General features: G+C 46.5%; 1 protein-coding gene across 1 annotated transcript in view; it reads left to right on the top strand.

Moving 5' to 3' along the window:
• LOC146859134 (uncharacterized) overlaps positions 1–20,761 on the top strand; it is a 2,052,335-nt gene that overhangs the window by 1,066,404 nt on the left and 965,170 nt on the right. Inside the window, exon 75 of the mRNA XM_085649806.1 lies at positions 14,177–14,284. Coding sequence (XP_085505932.1) covers positions 14,177–14,284 — 108 coding nt within the window. The remainder of the gene's footprint in view (positions 1–14,176; positions 14,285–20,761) is intronic.

The following is a 20,761-nucleotide window of genomic DNA, read 5'->3' on the forward strand; positions in this document are numbered from 1 at the left end:
GGATACTGGCCTGGTCTCTAGTCCTACTATGTTTTTGGAGGAGGGTACCTCGTTTGCTATGGTGGTGAGGAGGGCGGCCAATATCCTGGACCTTCAGCTGCCCTCTGTGGATGTTAAGACAAATGTCTTGATAGAGGTGTCAGCCAGCAGTCACCCCTTCTGAACCGCTTCTCCCATTTAATGAAGCCCTCACGAACGTCCTGCTCAGGGCCTGGTCCAATACCTGTACAGGGACACTGGTGAACAGGACAATTGCCCACCACCATTACCCCACTCAAGGGGACCCCAACTTCCTCACTCAACATCCTATCCTGAAGAGCTTGGTGGTCTTCACCTCCAGAGTAAATCCTTGTGCATGCCCTACCACTCTACCGGACAGGCAAATCAAAAGGCAAGACATGTTGATCAGGAAGATGTTTTCATCCACCAGCCTGGCAGTGTGGTTGGTGAACACGGTGTGCCTTTTGAGCTGATCCCACTTGCTATGGGATTCGGTTGAGCAGGTGCCGCCTATGGTCTCAGAGGAGGCCCGAGTCACTATTGCTGATGGAAGAGATGCAGCTAAGTTCACCATTCGCTGTGGGCTGGACATGACCGACTCACTAAGGCAGAGTGGTTTCATTGTCGATGGCCCTTAATCACTATGCCTAGCTGAGAACCACTGAATGTTTGGGAATTTCTAGGCTTTGCTCATGGACATGCCCTTTTTGATGGCTTCCGTCTCTTCTGAGACAAGGCGGACACAGCGCTTCAAGGACAGCAGAGTTACTGGCAGGTCCTTTAGGTTTTCCATGGCCCCTCATCAATTCCAGTCCGCTTTTTGCTCCTTTCATTGCCACGGAATGGGTTTCCAGCTGTGTCAATAGCTGCCACAGCATGCAGGCTTCCCAGCCTCTGCATGACAGAGGATGTGGTAACAGAAGGTGGTTGTGGTTGCTATTCCCTCTACTTTCTGGTGCCCTAGAAGGACGGAGGCCTTTGTCCTATCCTAGACCTGCACTGTTAGAACTGGGGTTTCTGGTTGTTAGAGTATGCCCCCTGTACAAGCAGGGACCACCACTGTAGTCAGGGTAAGCTAGACACACACTAAAAGATATCATGTATTCACACTCTGGTAACTTGGCACAGAGCAGTCAGGCTTATCTAAAGAGGCAATGTGTAAAGTATTTGTCTAACACACACAGGGGTAACACAATGAAAACACCACAAAAATCCACAGGGTGAGAACACTAGATGATATTTTTATGTGTAAAAAAAGACCAAAATGACAAAAATCTAGGCAGTAGAACCGGAGTTATGAATTTTTAAAGAATAAATCAAAATCTAGTGCTTAGAGTCAGATAGCGCTTAGGGGTTACTTGAAGTCACACTGGACCGGGGTAAATCCAAAGTTTAGGATGACCGCGATGGAAGGCAGGCCGACTAGAGGACCCACGCAGGTCCCACTTAGAAAGTCCCTTGGATGGAGCAAGCGTCACGTCGAAGACTCGTTGCATTGGTTCTAATGTGCGCAATCGATTAAGGTTTCGTCGACGAACACCTTTATGTCGAGACTAGATGCCTGTCATACTCGAGCCGAACAGTCAGTTGAAGCGATGTTGTCAATCGGGTCCTGTGTCCGCGTCAAAGGGCAATGCATCGGTTCCGATCGACGCAAAGTCATTACTGCGTCAATTTTGATGGTTCTGGATAGTAGAAATCACCTTTGGAGGGCCCAGGACCTGATTGGCACCACTTGGCAGGGCACAATATACAGTTGGTAGAGTACAGGTGCTGTTGCAGCATTGAAGGAAGTCTTTGATTGCCCTTAGACTTCAGAACAAGTCTCAAGGCAGCAAGCCTTTGGGGTCGCTCTGGGTTCAAGTGAGATGAGCCAAGTCATTGTCCTCAGCAGGGCAGAGATCATCAGGCAGGACTGCAGCACAGCAAAGCAAAAAATCAGTTATTGCTGAGCAGCAGTCAAGCAGGCTGGCTATCCTTGTTGCACTGCAGTCTTTACTCCTGGCAGAGTTCTTCACAGGTCCAGTAGTGTACTGTCTTGGTAGGATCAGAGACCCTGTATTTATACCCAGTTGTGCCTTTTAATGGAGGGCCCTTGAAATGCCCAGATCCCCCTGTTTTCCCAGCCCTGCCCCAGACTATCAGTTGGTAGTAATCAGCCCTTTGGATGGGAAACAGGACATCGCCTATTCAGGTGTTAGTATCAACTCACCCCCTCTCTACCTGCAGGAAGGGCTATCAGAATGCAGATCAATGCAGATGAGTTCTTTGTCACACCCACCCTTCCTGTGTTTGTGGCTGTCTAGAGGAAATGCACAAAGTGTAGCTGTCACCCACCCCAGACGTGTATTGAAGACAGGCTGCAAGGCACACAGAGCAGTAAAAGCAGAGAAATGCCCACGTTCTAAAAGTGGCATTTATAAAATAGTAATGTTTATCATTACAATTCCAAAGATATGAAACATGAGGCAGCTACTCTGATCAGGAATTACAGATTTAACATATTTTAAGGAATTCCCAATGTTAACCTATGAGAGCAGTAGGACTCAAGGTTGTGAAAAACGTATTTGCGTTTTTGTCACTAATAGGGCATGCAAAACTTAACAGTACATTTCCTACCTTTTAATTACAAAGCACCCTGCCGTTAGGGTTACCTAGGGGCCTACTTTAGGTGTGACCGGTGTGTAATAAAAGTGGAGTGTAAAGCTTGGCAAGTGGTTTTAAATGCCAAGTCAAAGTGGCAGTAAAGTGCACACACCGGCCCTGCAACGGCATGCCTGAGACAGGTTTGAAAGGCTACTTGTGTGGGTGGCACAATGAGTGCTGCAAGCCCACTAGTAGTTATTAATTTTCAGGCCCTGGGTATGTGGTATATCACTTTACAAGGGACTTATATATATTAAATATACCAGTTGTGTGTACTCCAATGTTAACAAGTTTAGGGGCGAAGCACATGCACTTTAGCACTGGTCAGCAGTGGTAAAGTGCTCAGAGTCCTAAGTCCAACAAAACGATACAGCAAAAAGAGGAGTTAAAGCTGGCGTGGAATGGCTCGCAAATATGGAGGACACGCCTTAGAAGAGCTCCCGGTAGTCGGCCAGTCATCAGCCTATCATCCTGCCTGCCACGCCGTGTAGAACGGCAGCTAAGTCATCTGTGACTCCAGGGTCGAGACGACAGCGCATGTAGGAAATCTGATTGTGTAGATCGCTGGGGACTGGTGGAGCTCTGTGTGGCCTGGACTCGCGTCCTGGGCCTTCTCGGTGAACGGTGCCGTTGTTGTGTACACAGTCCCCGTTGGGCTTGGTAGTGGCTCCTCGAAGACGCACTGACCCGTGGGTCTGGAGCAGCGGTGGGTTACGCCACGGGTGCCGAGGCATGGCAGAAAACATGCAGTACGAGCTGTGGGGGAAGCTGTGGGACCGGACTGGGCCTCATGATCTGTGCGCTCAGGCTCCCTGTGGTGTTGAGGAGAACTTGTCTGACATGTTGGAGACGTGCAGCCCCCCTGGGACCTTTGGAGCTTCTTGACCCGGGCCAGCTGTGACGGGGAGCACTGGGTGGGACCTGCGGTGAGTTTGTGTGGCTTGCCACTGAGCCTACTATGATTATCAGCAGCGGGCGTCTAGTGAAGCCAGCAGCTGCGTGGCGGTGGGCCTGCCTGGCTGGGGACGTGCGAGAGCGGCCAGGGTTGTGGGCCCCCACCTCAGGAGATTTCAGTGCCTCCTGTGCATATGAGCAGGCCCCCCCGATGATCGTGGATATTTTGGGAGTCAACAAGTGTCTTTGTGGCCTTCCCCCCTGTCACCATTGATCACCTCTTCCTGTGAGCCCTATAACAGGCGAGTGAGGCATCCCGGTTGAGCCGTTGGATACTGGCGATGAAACAGTGGACAATCATTGATCATGGGAGCCTATATCTGGTGGTGGAGGGGGTCACCACAGTGGGTCTGACTGTTTCAGTGAGCGGTTCCCCACTCCTTGGGCTTCAACTCTCTCTTCGAGGGGCCGCAGCAGTGCAGACAGTCGTGTGTGTGTTACAGGGTGCTGTTCTGTTGGGGGTACTGCACCACGGCCCGCCCCTAGCTGCGGAAGCAGCCAGGCTAGGCCTTGGTGTGGTTTGCCGCTGGAGCGGACCGAGCCTGCTAGGGGATCAAGGACCTGCTACCTCCGTTTGTTTGCGGTCCCAGGAGTGGAGGGGGGGCCTGCTTTCTTTTGGTGGATAGGAGCGTCTCCCAGGCTGTCCAAGGTGCATGTTTCACCGCAATTTCAAAGGATAAATCCACATCAATATTAGCCAAACAGAGTACTATGGATCAATACACAAGTGTTAACTCTCGGAACGCAGATCAAGCGAGGTCCCCGTTGCAATATCCTGATAACACCATGCTGCTTGTGGCCATCACTCAATCTAGAGAGGTCTTGGAGGCTAAGATCAGGGCGGTGGGCTCCAACGTGACCTTGTTGCGCCAAGACCTGAGGAAGGAGGTTGACCGTATCACAGAGGCAGAAACAAAAGTGTTTGAGGTTGAGGACTCAGTGGCAACCCTGCAAAAGAAGGTCACCACCTTAACGGCCACAACCAGGGAACTGGCCAATCTGATAGAGACATCTAGCCGCAGATTCATAAAATTTGAAATTAACTTCCAGGCGTGAGCCTGGATCCGGAAGATTTTTCTTAGCAGTACCCCTGCTCGCCGGTAGGTGGCATCGGTCGACTCCTCGTGACGTCATCGGCGTTGTGTTTGTCATCTCCGTGACGTCCTCGTCGTCTATATAACTGCCACTCCGTCGTGCTGACATCAGTACTTTTCATGACGCTTGTTTTTCGACGCTCCGGAGACCACCTTCCAATGGATAGATGAGTCCGTTGTGATCAAACCCCATACTTCGCCTAGCATTGACTCTGATTCGTCACAGAGTGATACGCGCAACCTTCCTAAGAAGTGCACCTCCAAGCACCGCAACAGATCACAATCATCCTGGAGAAGCTCATGTGCTGATAATGAACATTGATGCTGTCAAGGGGCTGCTGTATTACGTGAGACTGATGTATTGATCGCTATATTGCCTACGACTGTACTAGTGTTTCTAATCTCCTGTCTTAAGGAGATCATATGCCCTCCCCTCCTCTATATATAATGCCTGTGCATGATGTGTATGTTAATTGGTTTTTGGTACATGGAGGTGGGTTAGATTGTTCACTTATCCTGGGCGCGAACGGGTGAGTCACCTTTTATGCGATCGCCACTTTAGAGAGACATTACTAGGAACCCCTCTAGAGACCATGTTTTTTGGGTGTTGGGGTATAATGATTGATAGGTGGTGTTCTACCCCATACCTCCGGTTGGATCTCGGTGGTGACACAAATCGCAACAGATACTTCCTGCTCCTTGAAGTATGGGCCTGGGGAGAGGGTGTAATTGTTGAAATTAAGTATTGTTTATTCATGTACAGCTGCAGTCCCATTGCTCATGCTCCAGTTGATACAATTTCGCTAACGATATTAATTTGCCACTGACACTCATGACTAGCTGCACACCAGGGGACATGGAGGTTCAGCTCTGCATTCTAACATGGAATGTCAGGGGGGGTTCTGGATAAGGTTAAACGAGTAGTAGTCTTCCGGCAGGCCAAACGCATTGGGGCAGATTTTACAAGAGACCCATCTCATGGTGTCGAAGACTCCCTGCCTTTGCTCGCCACGGCTACACACCGATATTCCTCTCGGGATTCACACGTGGCTCCCGGGGCACGGCCATTTTGATCCATTGCAGGGTCCCCTTTTCCTCTCAGAAGATGTGGTTGGACACCCATGGTTGATGTGTTGTGGTGGTAGGCGAACTTCACAGGGAGCATAGCCTCATACAGAATGAGAAGGAAAAGACACCCTAATAGGCTATCAGTGAGAAGCTTAAAATGGAATTTATACCTTTAAGGACCCCAGAGGTACCCCATTCCACGGTGCACTGCAGTGGCAGTTTGCCTAATAGTGTCAGTTCTCTTTATTTGCTCCTTGAGACCGGATCCCTGAACACCTCAGGTGTTTTCGTCTCCTAAAATGTTTCCCAAAATCCTTTCTCAGCGCTTTTAAAAGCTTTCTACTTGACATTTCACCACTTCCTTTGTGAAGTACATGCATTTTTCAAGATTTCTGTAAAAATGTTCATTTAGAATGCCTGCTCTCTTCTCTAAATGTCCTTCTTATGGCAGAAAGAAGGTGAGCTCTGATGCTCGCAAGGTGTGTGTGGTTTGTTTGTCAACTCAACACCTCACTAAGGGTTATGATATTTGCATCAAAATGTCTAAAAGAGCCCATAAGGACATAGAAAGCATCAGGATGCATAGCTGTATGTATTGTTGTGAGACATGAGAGCAAAATAGGAGAGGAAGAAAAGGAAGAAAATGGAGGGTTCTTCCTCTCACCAATCTCCTGAAAAGCAGCGGGGAACAGGTATGGACTCTCAAAAAAAGGAGATCTGCGTCCAAAAGGTCTTCCTTTCGACAGCTGCACCGACATCACTCTCATCGACGCCATTCGCCCACGTCAAAGATATATAGACATCGCTGCGGAGAGGTATAGCTCCATCTTGTTTGCCTTCATAGGAAGGCTCAACATCAACGGGACTCCATCACTGTCACGCACAATGTCTAAATTGGCAGTAGATCTGTCTATGACCCCAAGGCCATGACAGCACCGTCATCTTGATTATAATCAACATCGAGATCCCATCACTCGATGTCCAGGCACCACTGATCAGTGTGAAGTCTCATCAGAGGATGTCAAAATCATACGATTTGCATACGTTGCAGCAATCGGTGTCGAAGATAAAGACCCACTCTGCATTGAAAAGAACATTCTAGCAATGACAAAAAGAAGATATATGAAATTAATAACACCTCTCTTGACATCGAGAGTCACTCAAATGGAGATTTCGTCTTCATCTCACTGATCAGGGTTGTCACAGCTTTCAGAGGATGCATCTCCTGAACCAGATACGGGTCTTCTACTTATTCGACCCATAATTCTGACCAATGACCCTGTGCAGGTTCACTTGCAGCCTTTACATTTTTCTAGATAAACATCGATGACTCCAGTTCAGAAATGGAAAGCTCCATCTCCAATTAGATTGCTGCCACCACGATCACAGTCGCATGGAAGATTTATGACCCCTTTATCAAAATCTTCTGATACTGCTTCTAACATGCCACACATTCCAACCTCTCAAGATCAGTCTCCATACAGGGTTTCACCACTGGATGACATCATCACGTGCTCCCTCTTCTTCCAGTTCTCATGGACATTGTCGAGGAACATTTTTTATCACCAGCCACAGTCAAATCAGCAACACCTAGGCTATTGAAGAAATACAGGCCTCCACAGCAAGATCCAGATTTCCTGAAAAACAATCCAAAGCCAGATTCCATAATTGCAACAGCAGTATGACAAAGGCATGCTTCAGCTCTGGCATCAACACCACCTCAGGACCGAGACTGTAAAAGAATGGATGTCATTGGCAAGAAGATGTGTAGTATAACCTCTACGCATTTACATAACACCAATTCAGCGGCATTGTTGGGCAGATACTTTCAAGAGATTTTGGACGGTTTGAAAGCATTCCTGGCTGACCTGCCAAGTCACAGAAAGCAAGGCTACCTCGAGATGATCAATGGAGGTTCCTTAATCTCCAACCAATCCACGAGTGCTGCAGTGGACTCAGTAGAGCATTCAGCTACTGCTTTCTGTCATGGCATTTCTCTCGGGCACTCCAATATTAGATTTGTTTGTCACCGCCTCATAGAGTTAGTGAGTTGTAGGCTTTGTCTTCATTAGAACCTTTCACAGTTTTCCATCACAATAGGGTTGTTCTACGTATGCACCCTTCCTTTTTACCTAAAGTAGTGTCAGATTTCCATATTAAGTAAGCTATCACTCTGCCTACCTTTTTTACAAACCCTAAAACTGCAGCTGAGAGAATGGTGTATTCTCTTGATGTTAAAAGAGTACTTCATTTCTATTTAGATAAATCCAAATATATTAAAAAATAAATCCACCTATTCATAAATTATGGTTCTTTAAGACAGAGTTTAGCGACCTCTAAACTTCTAAATAATCCATACCTAGATGGATAGTCTCTTGTATTTCTCTATGCCACAAGTGTGCAAAAAAACCTTTATCAGGCAAGCCTAAGGCTCAATCCACAAGAGGAAAACAGTAATTACAGCTTGTATTAGACAGGGTCCAATCTTGGACATTTGTAAAGCAGCTATCTGGAGGTCCTTACACATGTTTTCAAGACACTACTATCTAGATACTGATACTCAGGCCAACTCAAAATTTAGGCAAGAAACATTGAAAAATATATTCAAAAAGTTAATTTGTCCTGATAGGCCTGGACTCCTTACTTATTATAGTAAATCTAATTTTAGGCATGTTACAGATTCACAGCGTATGCATCCCTGACAGCAGCAGTATGGGAGTTTTCTCTCAGCTTGCTACTCTATTCAAGGTTTATGACTATCAGTGATGATCCTACAATGCAGAAGGAAAAGTTACATACCTCCAGACATAGTTCTGCATCGTGGGAATTTTCATTGATGTCATAAACACCCTCCCCTCCGCCTGTCAGTTTGTATTTGTATCCTGTGCATCATGTGAAAAAGAACTGACACGCACAGGCAAACTGCCACTGCAGTTCATTGTGAGATGGGGTACCCCTGAGGTCCTTAAACGTACAGGATTCCTATCAGGCTGTCTTTTCCTTCTCATGCTGTCTGTGGTTATGGGCAGCCCTTTTCCCTATGACATAGTGGTGCAAGTTTAAAGGCTTTATTGGTATATATTTTCCCAGTTGTTTCTCCTCCAGCATTCACTAGGAAAATACATCTCTGACAGTCTACACTGTGACTATATAGAAAATGACATCCAGTGATGAACACAATTAAACTACATTTTCCTGGATTCTTAAAATATATATTGTTCTGGGGTCAGCGCAGAGCAGCAATGTATTATTTGTGTCTACAGGTATATACATTTTCCTTATTATTCAGTGGCAGTCAGTGATCTTTGTAAATGGTGGGATGTAATACTTGCCAGAGATTCAATCGATCCACCTCAAGCTCTTTTTGAAGGGTATAGATGGTTCTCTCCCTGAGAAACGGTTGCGAAAATAGGGGCAAATAGTGCAGTTTAAAGCATAATTTTCATATATATTTGCTAAAAAGCCAAAGACTATGAGAGAGTACTCTTGGACAATTCAAATATTTTGATGGTGAGCCATTGACGCCTTATGTTCCCGAGAAGTTAACTTCATTTGTTTGCCATGGGTATCCCCCATAGCTCAAGAATTACTTCCAGTGTGCCAGGCCCAGCGTTCTGTTGTAGGGGCTGCCTTATGCCACGAATGACATTCAAGAGACATTTCCAGTATGCCAAGTACTTGTAAAAAATAAGAACAAAAAAATGTTTTGCATCTACTTCCTATTTCTTTCAAACCGAAAAAAATAAATATTGCTGGGCTTAAATCTATTTTTTGCCTGACATATTTTGGTAATTGACTATTAAAGCTCCCTTTTTATTGAGACACCAATGAGGTTAGTAGTTTACTCCAAAAATAAAATGGAGTTGTCAGAAAAGTCTCCAGTACTTCCAAGTATGGGATATAGATTTTTAATAGTCACACATAGAACTAATTTGAGGTTTGTTTTCCTAGTTTATAGGATTTCTCATTCACTGGTGTGTTCCAGCCTCTAATTCTGATATTTCCATTGTCCTCAGAATAAACGGAACACAGTGGGTGGAAAAAAAAAGAAAAATATCTTCGAAAGTTCTTGAAACCTCACCATCTGCCATCTAAACCACCAATTGAGTACCCTAAGATTTGACAAAATAGTTTCTATATTAAGCATGTAATCTGTAGCAGTAATATGAGAGTGTTAACATTGTATCTTGATTCCATCTGCTCCTACCTCTTCCAGTTGCCTTATTGGGCATCTCACATGGTGGATTGGTAAGAAACACTTATTCAAGTGGAATGGGTGAGTTTGAGATATCTGCTGGTGAATGTTCGGTGACACAGCATCCTGTTTGACGCGTGAAGAGGACGGTTGAGAAGATTAGATTCTTTGTGACTAAGTGTAGAACTGAAAATACCACTACACGTGCAAAAGTTGCTCTGCTCTCACAGAATGATTATCTACTGACCTCTAAGGTACTGGAAGATCCAGAGCAGGCCCCTGTGATTTTAAGGTGTTCTCCCAAACTATTTTGCCATCAGGACTGAGTGCAATCAGAACCATAGCGGAGGAGCGTCACCCCACTGAAAAATAAAATGATAATAAAACCATTTTTATCTTTATTTTTCTTACTAAGCCAGTAAGTGCTATATAAATAAAATTGCCAGCCGAGTCTGAGGGCGGTGGTGGGGCTATCCTGATGGAGTGTCAAGTCAGCAGAAGGGAGGAGGAGTGGTGGGCACTATAAGTGCGCTTGTCAGTTTGGCTGACCGTCTTAGGATGGCCAAATCAACATGTGCACTTATATTTCTCCAACATGAGCTATGTTGCACAATCGGTGGAGAACAGGCACAGGCTCCCTGTGCCTGAACGAGCATCAAGTTAGGCCGCTCAGGCCAATCACGGCGCTACTCTCATGCTTGTAGATAGTATTACCAGCATGCAAGCAGCGTCCAGATTGGCTTCTGGGAGCCTGTGCAGTGTACACCAGCATCAGGAGAGGAGCGCCGAGGCTGTGGACGCAGGGGCAGGTAAGTGATTTAATTTATTTCCCCATTTCCTCCCTCCCCCACTGATCAGAACTGAGGACTAAGGGGCTTATTAGGATGACCATGGTGTTGGGTCCGGCCGGCAGACATGCGGTGGTCCCGCATCACGAATTAGGATGCGACCGCCACCCTAGCGGTCGCATTCCATATTTTGACATTGCGGCGGGTGCTGCTTACAAAATCGCATGCCTGGCATTTCCCTGCACCATGTGGCAGGCACTACGCGGTGCCTGCCACGTGGTACTGGGAACTTCAGGGGGGTACCATGGGTACCACCCAAGTTCACCTCCCAAATCCCCGGAGACCCATGACGGGCCCCCAAAGCCAATCCCCGCCAGCCCTTCCGTGGCGGCATCACCACCATGGAAGGGCCTATTACCCACCCACATCGTAATATGGCTGGTGGTGCCTGCTAGGCACCGCCACCATAGTACTGGCTTAGCACCACCGCTGAAAAGCGGAAAAGTGGCAGACGGACTTTGCGTCCGCCGCAATACCCCACGCCATCGTAATATGGCAGGGGGTATTTCAGGTTACGATGGCATAACGGTCGCCACCACCGGCTCGGCGGTGGCGTTCATTACGCCGTCGTAATGGGCCCCTCAGTTCTGTAACACTCACGGTGCTGTTTGAAACAGTAACATTTCTGTTTCTGTTCAGTAGAGGAGCAGTGTGCATTAAAACATGGTAATTGACTATTCTCCAGCACGTCTGAGCTGTGTGAAGTATCTTGTCTGGCTGCTTCCCCTTTAGGCTCTGGATGCCACCTGGCGAGTGCTTCAAAAAAAAAAAAAAAAAGAAATTTTTTGTTGCTTTGATTTTCCTCATTTGCGATTTTTCACCAGTTTCTCAATTTCTTTTTTGTTTTAACTTTCGATACAGTGACCCTTTTCTTTGTACTTCTGAAGTATATTACTTACTTAGGTGAAGTTCAAGTACTTTTTTTCTTTAGCTGGATTGGTGTTTGATTGTGCTGCTACAAAGCCCACCTCACACGTTCTTTCCAAGAATGGACCTTTCCCTATCCTATTTAAGCAATGTTAGCCAACAGAAACATGTGTGCCTCTGTTGGTTGCATTGTGGGTCAGTTTCTTACAGTTATTTTAGGTTCCTCTAAAGGGTTGTGTATTATCTTATGTCTCTATTTTTAGGTCGAGCCTACAGCGCTTGCGCTGTTGCGATCTGTTGTATGTACTTGTGGGGTCTGACTCCTCCCACGCTTTTGGATAGGCTTTTGTGTGTGTCGCTTGGGAATTGTAGACTCCAATGAGATAATGGTGGGTGCATGTCCCACCTTTTAAAAAAAGTTAACTCTCATGGAGTATTTTGGCGGGAGCGAGCAGCGGCTCACACCCAGCTTGTTTTAACTGTTGTGTCATGTACAGTGAAAGTGCCCCGCTCCCCAAGGCTCACGCTGTCCCATGCAGATGAAGTTGGGCGAAGAATGTGGAGCAGCAGACCAGGACACACCCTTCCCCATACATACTGATTGTTGCTTGCAGTCACCTCGGCTAAAAAGGAAATGCGATGTGCATTCTAAAGTGCCAGTGGGTACTTCGTATCGCCGAAACTGCAGTAAAAACTGAAATACCCAATTAATCACTTTGGAAACAATACAGGTATTAGTAAGCAAAACATTCTATTTTATTTTGATTTTAAACACACTGACTAACAGCCTCCCATGTGACGATTACCACCTGGTCACTATAAGGCATGAAGCTGTGCGAGAGTCAAATGCACGCTCCCACACCGTGGTGGGTGTACAAATGAAAAATGTGCCTCAGTCTTTGTTTACCCCTGAGATAAATCTCCCTTGCTATGTAGACTGATTCCATTTGAGTTCCCACGTGCAGCGTTTACAATCACCCCTATTTACCTTCCCATTCGTAGGTGGCTCCTGGATATAAATGTTGCTCACTAAACAGTCACCACCAGTCCTGCTTTCAACAGGTCCACAGAAAGGGTTATAATAACTGCATTACACAGGTTTACACACTCAACACGCTTCATTGTTGGAGAGTAGTTTGAACCATTTAACGGGAGGCTGGGGGGGATCCTGCTCCATAAAAAAAGAGTAGGGTGTTAGAGTCGGAAGATAGTGAACATTACTCGGCACCCCAGAGTTAGCAAACATCCTGTACTTCAGACAGTGTGTGAGAGAGAGCGTAGTGGCCACTCTGTCCACCCAACTGTACTGTGCAGATGACACAACGCTCCCCTACAACTGCAATGGTAAGAGCCGGTGCACGACCAAAACAACCCTGGCAAGCGAGCATGAGCGGCTTTTCTAGGGCTTGTGATTATAATGTTTGGGCAGAGTTTTGAAGTTGTGGAGCGGGCAACGAGCTACACAAATCCTGCCTTAGAATAGGGGAGACGTGTAATTACTGTACCAGGTAACACATTACTACATTTGATAAGATGCATGGGGCTACAAGGGTGTGGAGACTTCTAATATGTTATCAGTATGAGTGGCCGTATGGATTCTGCGAAATTTAAGAAAATGGGTGCTCAGCAATGATCGCTACGGGGTTCAGTTGTAACATGTTTTATCGAATATTCCCTCTAGCCCACCCTGCCCTTATAAGAAGCTGTGTGATGCAATTACTCTGCTATAAAATCTACTTGTCGCACTAATATAGGATGTGGCACTACCGCCAGATGAGCTGACTTTGTTGCTAGGGAACCGGGTTCGATTCATCCTGTGATTCTGGGTAAATCACTTAATCTCCCCGTACCTACCACAAAACAAGCATTTGCAATGCAATAGGTCTCACGTTTGTAAGAGTTTGAGCGATTGGCATTGTAAATGACAATGCCTTTTATTTATGTGTTGGTTTTGAAAACAGATAAATAAAAGGCATTGTCATTTACAATGCCATTAACTTAAACTTTTGCAAATGCGGGACCTATTACTTTGCAAAGCTTGTTCGAGTTTACATTTGATTCAGCACGTCATTGATCAAAATGTTTTTGTAAGTGTCTCTGAAATAAGTGGTGTCCGAATAGGTACTTTTGTACCCTGACGTCACAAACTTACATTTGTATAATGTCTTTATAAACTACATGGTGTCCTTAGCGCTCAATAAATATTTCCTCAATAGGTTGGAAGGGAAAGGATCTCCTTAAATGTTGCTGCTGTGTACTCAAGTCCCATTAAAATAGCTTGATTATCAGAATGTATCTTATCCAGATTTGTAAAGTGAAATACTAACTTTAAAATATTTAGTTGTGTGATCAGAAATAATAAACATTGCAGCTGACAGAATGGAAAGCACCTAAACCAGTAAAGCTTCTTTATTTGCTGATCTTTTTACTTTAAGCGATAAGACATTGAAAAAAGGAACTTGAACAGTGATTTTCTTGATTTCGTCTTTTTGTTTTTGCTGCAGGAAGAGTGATTGATTTTGCTGTGCAGTTCTTTTGGGAGGATCCTGAGCAAAAGGACACAACAGATGCAACAGGCATTCCTGGAGTCGAACTTAGCCATGAGAATCTTGGTAAATAATATATTGTCTCTTTCTGTGTTAGAACTTTCTTTATTTTAGTAGTTCAACCTATTAATGTCTACCTTTTAAAAACTTTTGCTGGTATAAAAAATGGCAAATTCTGAAATGGTTGCCTAGCATAAAAAGTAAGTATAAGTCTCAGTACAACAAGTGTAATAGTAACTGGTCTTGAAATTGTCTCAGCTAACATTTGTTTCTGCATTAATTGTAGAAAACAATAATTTTTGCTATAAATATGCTATAATCCCTGAAAGCAGACACCATTTTTAGACTTGGCCTTGGAGGCAGCTTTTGCTCTCTCACCAGGCTCAGGTTTTCTAAAAGATGCTTGAATAAAAAATATTCTTTCTTTGGGTCAGTGGACTTCATTTATTGTTATGCTCAATTGTCATTCACATTGTACTTCCGCCCATTACAGCTTACAGCTTTAGCATTTGGACACTTTGCATATCCACCTTAGAAGCGGTTGCCTTCGTTGCCAAGGCTCTTGAACAAATGTGTCCTTTCTTTTCTTTAATATTTTTTTAATTTTTTTAAATTAATTGATTTATTTATTTCCCTATTACAATTATTTCTCCATTCTTTATTTTTAGTTTACATTCAAAGATGGGCAGTGATTACAATGAATTGTCAGCATACTTTAACATTCTTTACTCTTCCAACATGGCTGGCATTTTGATTTCAATGCATTAGTCATCTTGGAATGGTACACTAATTATATAGTATGGCAATGAAAAGTATGACAAACGCATTAAAAAATGGTTATCCAGGCATGCACAGGCAAACATCTATTTTTTTTTGTCAATTGTATTTATTCACTTTTTTGTAGCAATACATGTCATGTGACTCAGTGAAAAAATGTAAGGCACCATGAGAATCATGACTCGATAACAAGGCATTATATGGTAACAATGAAAAGTTAAATAAAACAAAAATATAAGTAGATAAGAACAGTGCACGGGTAGCAGTATTGGAGGCAAACATCTATTAATGTGTTTGGCATGCGTTATCATTCTTTATCCTTCGAAGGTGGCTAAAACATTGCTCTAAAATGTGTCGGCTTACTTGAAAAAGTAACTCCATAATGGCTTATGCCAAAAATATTCAAAGATTGCTGCTCGTGATTTCCGCATTTAACTTACCTTTAAGTCCTTAGTGTATAGTACACATTGTACCTAGGGCATGTAATTTAAATGTCACCCGTGAACTGTAGCACACATTGTTCCACCCACTACAGTGACATAGAAAACCCGAGCCCAGACCAACCACTGTAGCCTGGCAGAGTAGTTTAAAAACTGCCTTTTCACCCTATCAAAATAAACTCTTTGGACAGGCCTAAACCTTCCTTTTAAAAATACCCCTAAAGACAGGGTGCAAAGTATTTAAAAGTAGGACATGTTAAAGTTTAATATTCCACTTGTCTTTACAGTGAAAAGCTTAAAAGCTATTTTCACTGTGGCAAGGCTGGCTGCTCCCATAGAGAAACATTGGATTGCATTATTACACCTTATAATGCTCATTGTGATTTGGTAACAGCTAGAAAAGTATTTCAAGGACTCTTTGGTAATTGTTAGACACAATTCAATTTAATGGTCAAGTTGAATTCTATCCAACTATAATGGAAAAAATATTTTAGAAAAAACCTTTTCCCTGCATAAAGACAGTAAGGTCTTTCTGTAATTATACAGCAGCTGATGGCTCCCCTGCAGTGAAGTGTGAATTACACCCAGGACAGGAACAGAAGGCCTCGGGTGTGGGGAGATGTTTTTCCCTTAACAGAATGGCCCAGGCACTCAGTGGACTTAAAAGGAGGCCTATCCTGTCACAGGCAGCTCACACCTGCGCCTGCCCTCACTATTATCCTTCCAGTCACACTGGCACCCATACCTGAGAAGTAAATCAAGGCCTTGAGCACAGCACACAAGCCATTCTGTGGAGGTCACATTGCCTCCACACACTCAAGGACCTTTGTCCCTGTCATTGGAGTATTTTCTCACCTTATTCACACTCATTGAAATGCTAATTACTGGCTGGCAGAAGGGAGGGAGAGAGCAAAATGCAGATTTAATTTCCAGGCACTTTCGCTCAGTCAAAAGCGACTTTTTAAAAGCCATCTTCTAAAATATGTATTGCAAATTCGTCTTCACCAGTGAATTAGGCTTGTCATAACTACTTCAAAACATCAAATAATGTAATTTGTAGCTGTTTCCTAGGCAGAGATAACATTTATTAAACTTAATATTGTACCCCAATGGTTTGCTATAGAACAGCCAGCCATGCTACAGTAAAAATAGTTTTGAGGTGCTAGTCACTGTAAGGACACGTTTGACATTATCCTTTATATGTCCTTCTTTTAAAGACAATGCACCCTGGTTTAATGGGCTGTAATACTTACTTAAGGGTGGATTATAAATATTTATAAGGTACATTTTAGGCTTTCAAAAGGAGTTTATTTTGACAGGACTAATTTGCAGTTTAAACCCACACTTCTGATGGATACATCTGCCAGTGGATTCCTCACCTTGTGAATATCCCCTGCGCCAGCATTCCACGGAACTTTTCTTCCCCAGCATTCCACGTCGACGTGGGCGACGTCACAATACATCGGCTCCGCACGCGACTCCGTACGACGTCATCGGAGCCATAAGAAGCCCACGTCGGCGTGATGACGTCAGTTCCCTTTTTTCCGCGCCGTCGATGCGCAACGGTTTTTTCCCAGTGCTCTCTAGATACTTTGTAATCTAGTGGTGTATTTTTGTTAAAATCGGTATGTCTTCGACGAGGAAGTCGGGCTTTAAGCCCTGTAGGGAGTGCGGAGGCCTGATGTCCATGACGGATCCGCATCAGAACTGTTTATGGTGTCTCTCCTCTGATCATGACGTAGATGAGTGCGGGTGCTGTAGGAGCATGAATCCTAAAGCGCTGAAGGAGAGGAAGACCAAACTCTTCATGAAGAAGATCGGTGAGGAGAAGAGAGGGAGGAAAAAGGAGAAGTCCAGGCGGGAGTCTTCGACTTCGAGGTCGTCGAAGTCGAAGAAGCACCATAAGAAGAGGAAGCATTCTTCTCGGCGTCGGTCCTCGAAGTCTAAGAGGTCGAGGTCGGCTTCGCCTCGTCGACGTCAGAGCAAGGTCTTGTCTCCTTCGCCTTCTCCTGATAAGTCTTCGAAGTCTCCCTCTCCGAAGCGGACTCCAGCTCGTTCCCCGACGCCGTCGCCGGCGCCGTCCAAGGCTTCGACTCCGGGTCGGGTGAAATCTGATGTGGAGCAGGAGCAGGAAGAGTCTGTTCCGGTGCCTGGTGACTCCGCGGCTCCGGTGGAGGATTCTGAGGAGCCGACGCCGGTGACTCCACAGGAGGATACAGGGGCAGTTCCTTATCCCCAATTCCCGGCTCCAGGTACGGATCCTTCGGGATTTCTGAATGCCATGTATGGCATTTTTCAGAGAGCATCCTTCCCATCCGGAGCACCAGCAGGTCCCGTGGGTCCGATGGCGTTTTCTCTGGGAGTGCCGCAGCAATACGCTCAGGCTCCTTTTCTGCCTTTTATGCCGATGGCGCCTTCTTGGCAGTTTCCGGCGCCGGTTGGGAATCCGGCTCGACCTCGGATGGATCATCAATCTTCGGAGCCTTCTCTGACGCCGAGGCCGACTCCATCGACGCCGCGTCCGGCGCCGCCGACTCCACCTGTGGCGCCTCCGACGCCTGTGCCTTTGGCTCCACCGACGCCGCGCACGACGTCGTCGACGCCGGCTCCCCGGATCCGATCGAGGCGGGAGGCCCAAAGGGTTTTGGAGGAGGATAGATATCGGGCTGAGGTGGAAGAAGGTGAAGTCGACTCTTCTTCGGATGAGTTTGGAGGTATAGAGGTGGCAAGTGGTTTGGATACCACCCCGGAGTGGGAGCATGCTTCTGCAAGGTCTTCTCCACCACAGGAATTGGCGTCCTACCATGTTGTGATCAAGAAGGCCGCAGAGTTGTTAGATCTGCAGCTGCCCTCTGTGGGATACAAGTCCAATCTGCTTACAGAGGTGTTGCACTCTCCGACGTCGGCTTCGGAGCCTTTGTTACCTTTCAATGAGGCTCTCTTGGAACCAGTGTTGGAGGTGTGGAAGAAGCCTCTATCAGCTCCGGCAGTTTGCAGGCAGGTGGCAAGGAGATACAGGGTTGCGCCAGGAGACCCGGATTTTTTATCCACGCATCCTTCTCCGGAGAGCCTAGTGGTGCAGGCTTCATGTTCTAAACATGCTTCGGGTGCTTTCCCCCAATCTCCTGCTGATAGGGAGTCAAAGAAAGTTGATCAGGCGGCCAAAAAGACTTTCTCCTCAGGAAGTATGGCGTTGAAGTCATCAAATGCCACATGCTTGCTGGGGCGTTATGTTCATGCCCTGATGGACTCTATAAAAACGTTGGCCCCTAAGTTACCTGAGGGGGATAAGTCGTCCTTCATGGAGGTTGTGGCAGACACTCAGGCAGCTGCCAGGCAGGTGATCCAGTCTGGGCTGGATACGGCGGACTCTGTGGCGAGGATTATGGGGTCGTCCATTGCCGCAAGGAGACAGGCTTGGCTCCGTTCCTCAGGGTTTTCTGCAGATGTCCAGGCCACGCTGGTGGATCTGCCCTTTGATGGACAAAAGTTGTTTGGGGAGAAGGCAGATTCTGCCCTTCAACGTTTTAAGGACAGTAGGTTGACGGCGAAGTCCTTGGGTCTGCAGGTTCCTGCTAGAGGTTCAACTTTCCGTAAGGCTAGGGGATTCGGAAGATCATCCTTTCGCTCCTTCCGACAGCCACAACAGCAGCAGCAACAACAGCAGCAGAATCCCCTCTATCGCTCCTATAGGGGGAAGCAAAGGGGTCGGAGAGGTTCTGGTCGTAACCCCTCTTCTTCCTCCTCCTCCTCTGCTCCAAATGAGGCTTCAGGGAAGCAGCCCTAGATCCCCCATCCTGGATCATGTAAGGCCTGTGGGGGGTCCGGTGTCCTACTTTCTACGGGGTTGGAAATCTATTTCAACCGACCTTTGGGTTTTGAACCTCGTAGAGACTGGGTACGCCCTTCCCTTTCGGGAGTTTCCTCCCCCTTACCCTCCTTGCCAAGGTTATTGCTCGGAGGACCACCTGCTTCTCCTGCAGAAAGAAGTTCAGGCCTTGTTTCAGAAGGGCGCAATAGAGGTGGTTCCGGAGCAGGAAAGGGGTCAGGGATGCTACTCCCGGTATTTCCTGATCCCCAAGAAGGACGGCAGATTGCGTCCGATTCTGGACCTCAGAATCTTAAATTTTTACCTGAAACAGGAAAAGTTCAAGATGCTGACCCTTGCGCAGGTTCTTCAAGCGTTGCAGCAAGGAGACTGGATGGTGTCGCTCGACTTGCAGGACGCGTACTTCCATGTCCCAATCCTGAAGTCGCACAGGAAGTATCTCCGTTTTACGGTTGGGTCGCAACATTATCAGTTTGCGGTCCTCCCGTTTGGTCTTACTACTGCACCTCGAGTCTTCACAAAGGTGATGGCAGTGGTGGCTGCTCATCTCAGGAGGTCGGGGATTCCGGTTTTTCCCTACCTGGACGACTGGCTTCTGAAGGCAGAGTCCCCGGAGATGGTGCAGCGTCATCTGCAGGTGGCAGCTCAGCTGTTGTTCGACTTGGGTTTTTCAATCAATGTGCCCAAATCTCACCTGGTGCCCTCTCAACGCAACCTGTTTATAGGGGCAGTACTGGACACTACTGTGTGTCGAGCATTCCCTCCTCCTCAAAGGATTCTCGACATTCAGGAAATTATCCCTTTATTCCACAATGGAGCGGTTGTTCCAGTTCTGTAGGTCCTTCGCCTGCTCGGTCTGTTCGCTTCCTGCATTCTGTTGGTCAACCATGCACGCTGGCACATGAGGGCGCTCCAGTGGTGCCTCCGCAAGCAGTGGTATCAGCACAACGGGGATCTCGGGGAGTCGATCAAGATCTCCGGAGAAGCTGCAGCGGATCTGTCTTGGTGGAGCGTGGAGGGCAATCTGTCCCAAGGAAAGCCTTTCCATCTACCTCCATCGGTGGCCACAGTGATAACGGATGCCTCCACCCTAGGGTGGGGAGCTCATCTGGGGGATCTGGAGATCAAGGGTCTTTGGTCTCCAGAGGAAAGGTTGTTTCATATCAACCTTCTGGAATTGCGGGCGATTCGTTTGGCACTCAAGGCCTTCCTCCCTTCCCTTCGCGGTCAGTCAGTTCAAGTCCTGATGGACAACACGACCGCGATGTGGTATATAAACAAACAGGGAGGAGTAGGGTCTCTTTGTCTCTGCAGAGAGGCCTTACGTCTATGGTCCTGGGCTCAGGACCATCAGATTTGTCTGATGGCAAATCATCTGGCCGGGGTGCTGAACGTGCGTGCGGACAGTCTCAGTCGGCAGTTCTCCGCCGACCACGAGTGGAGGCTCCATCCGGAGGTGGTTCGTCGCGTCTTTCGGACGTGGGGGACTCCTCGGGT

Source organism: Triturus cristatus, chromosome 3_2, assembly GCF_964204655.1.
Source record: "Triturus cristatus chromosome 3_2, aTriCri1.1, whole genome shotgun sequence".
Classification (NCBI taxonomy): domain Eukaryota; kingdom Metazoa; phylum Chordata; class Amphibia; order Caudata; family Salamandridae; genus Triturus; species Triturus cristatus.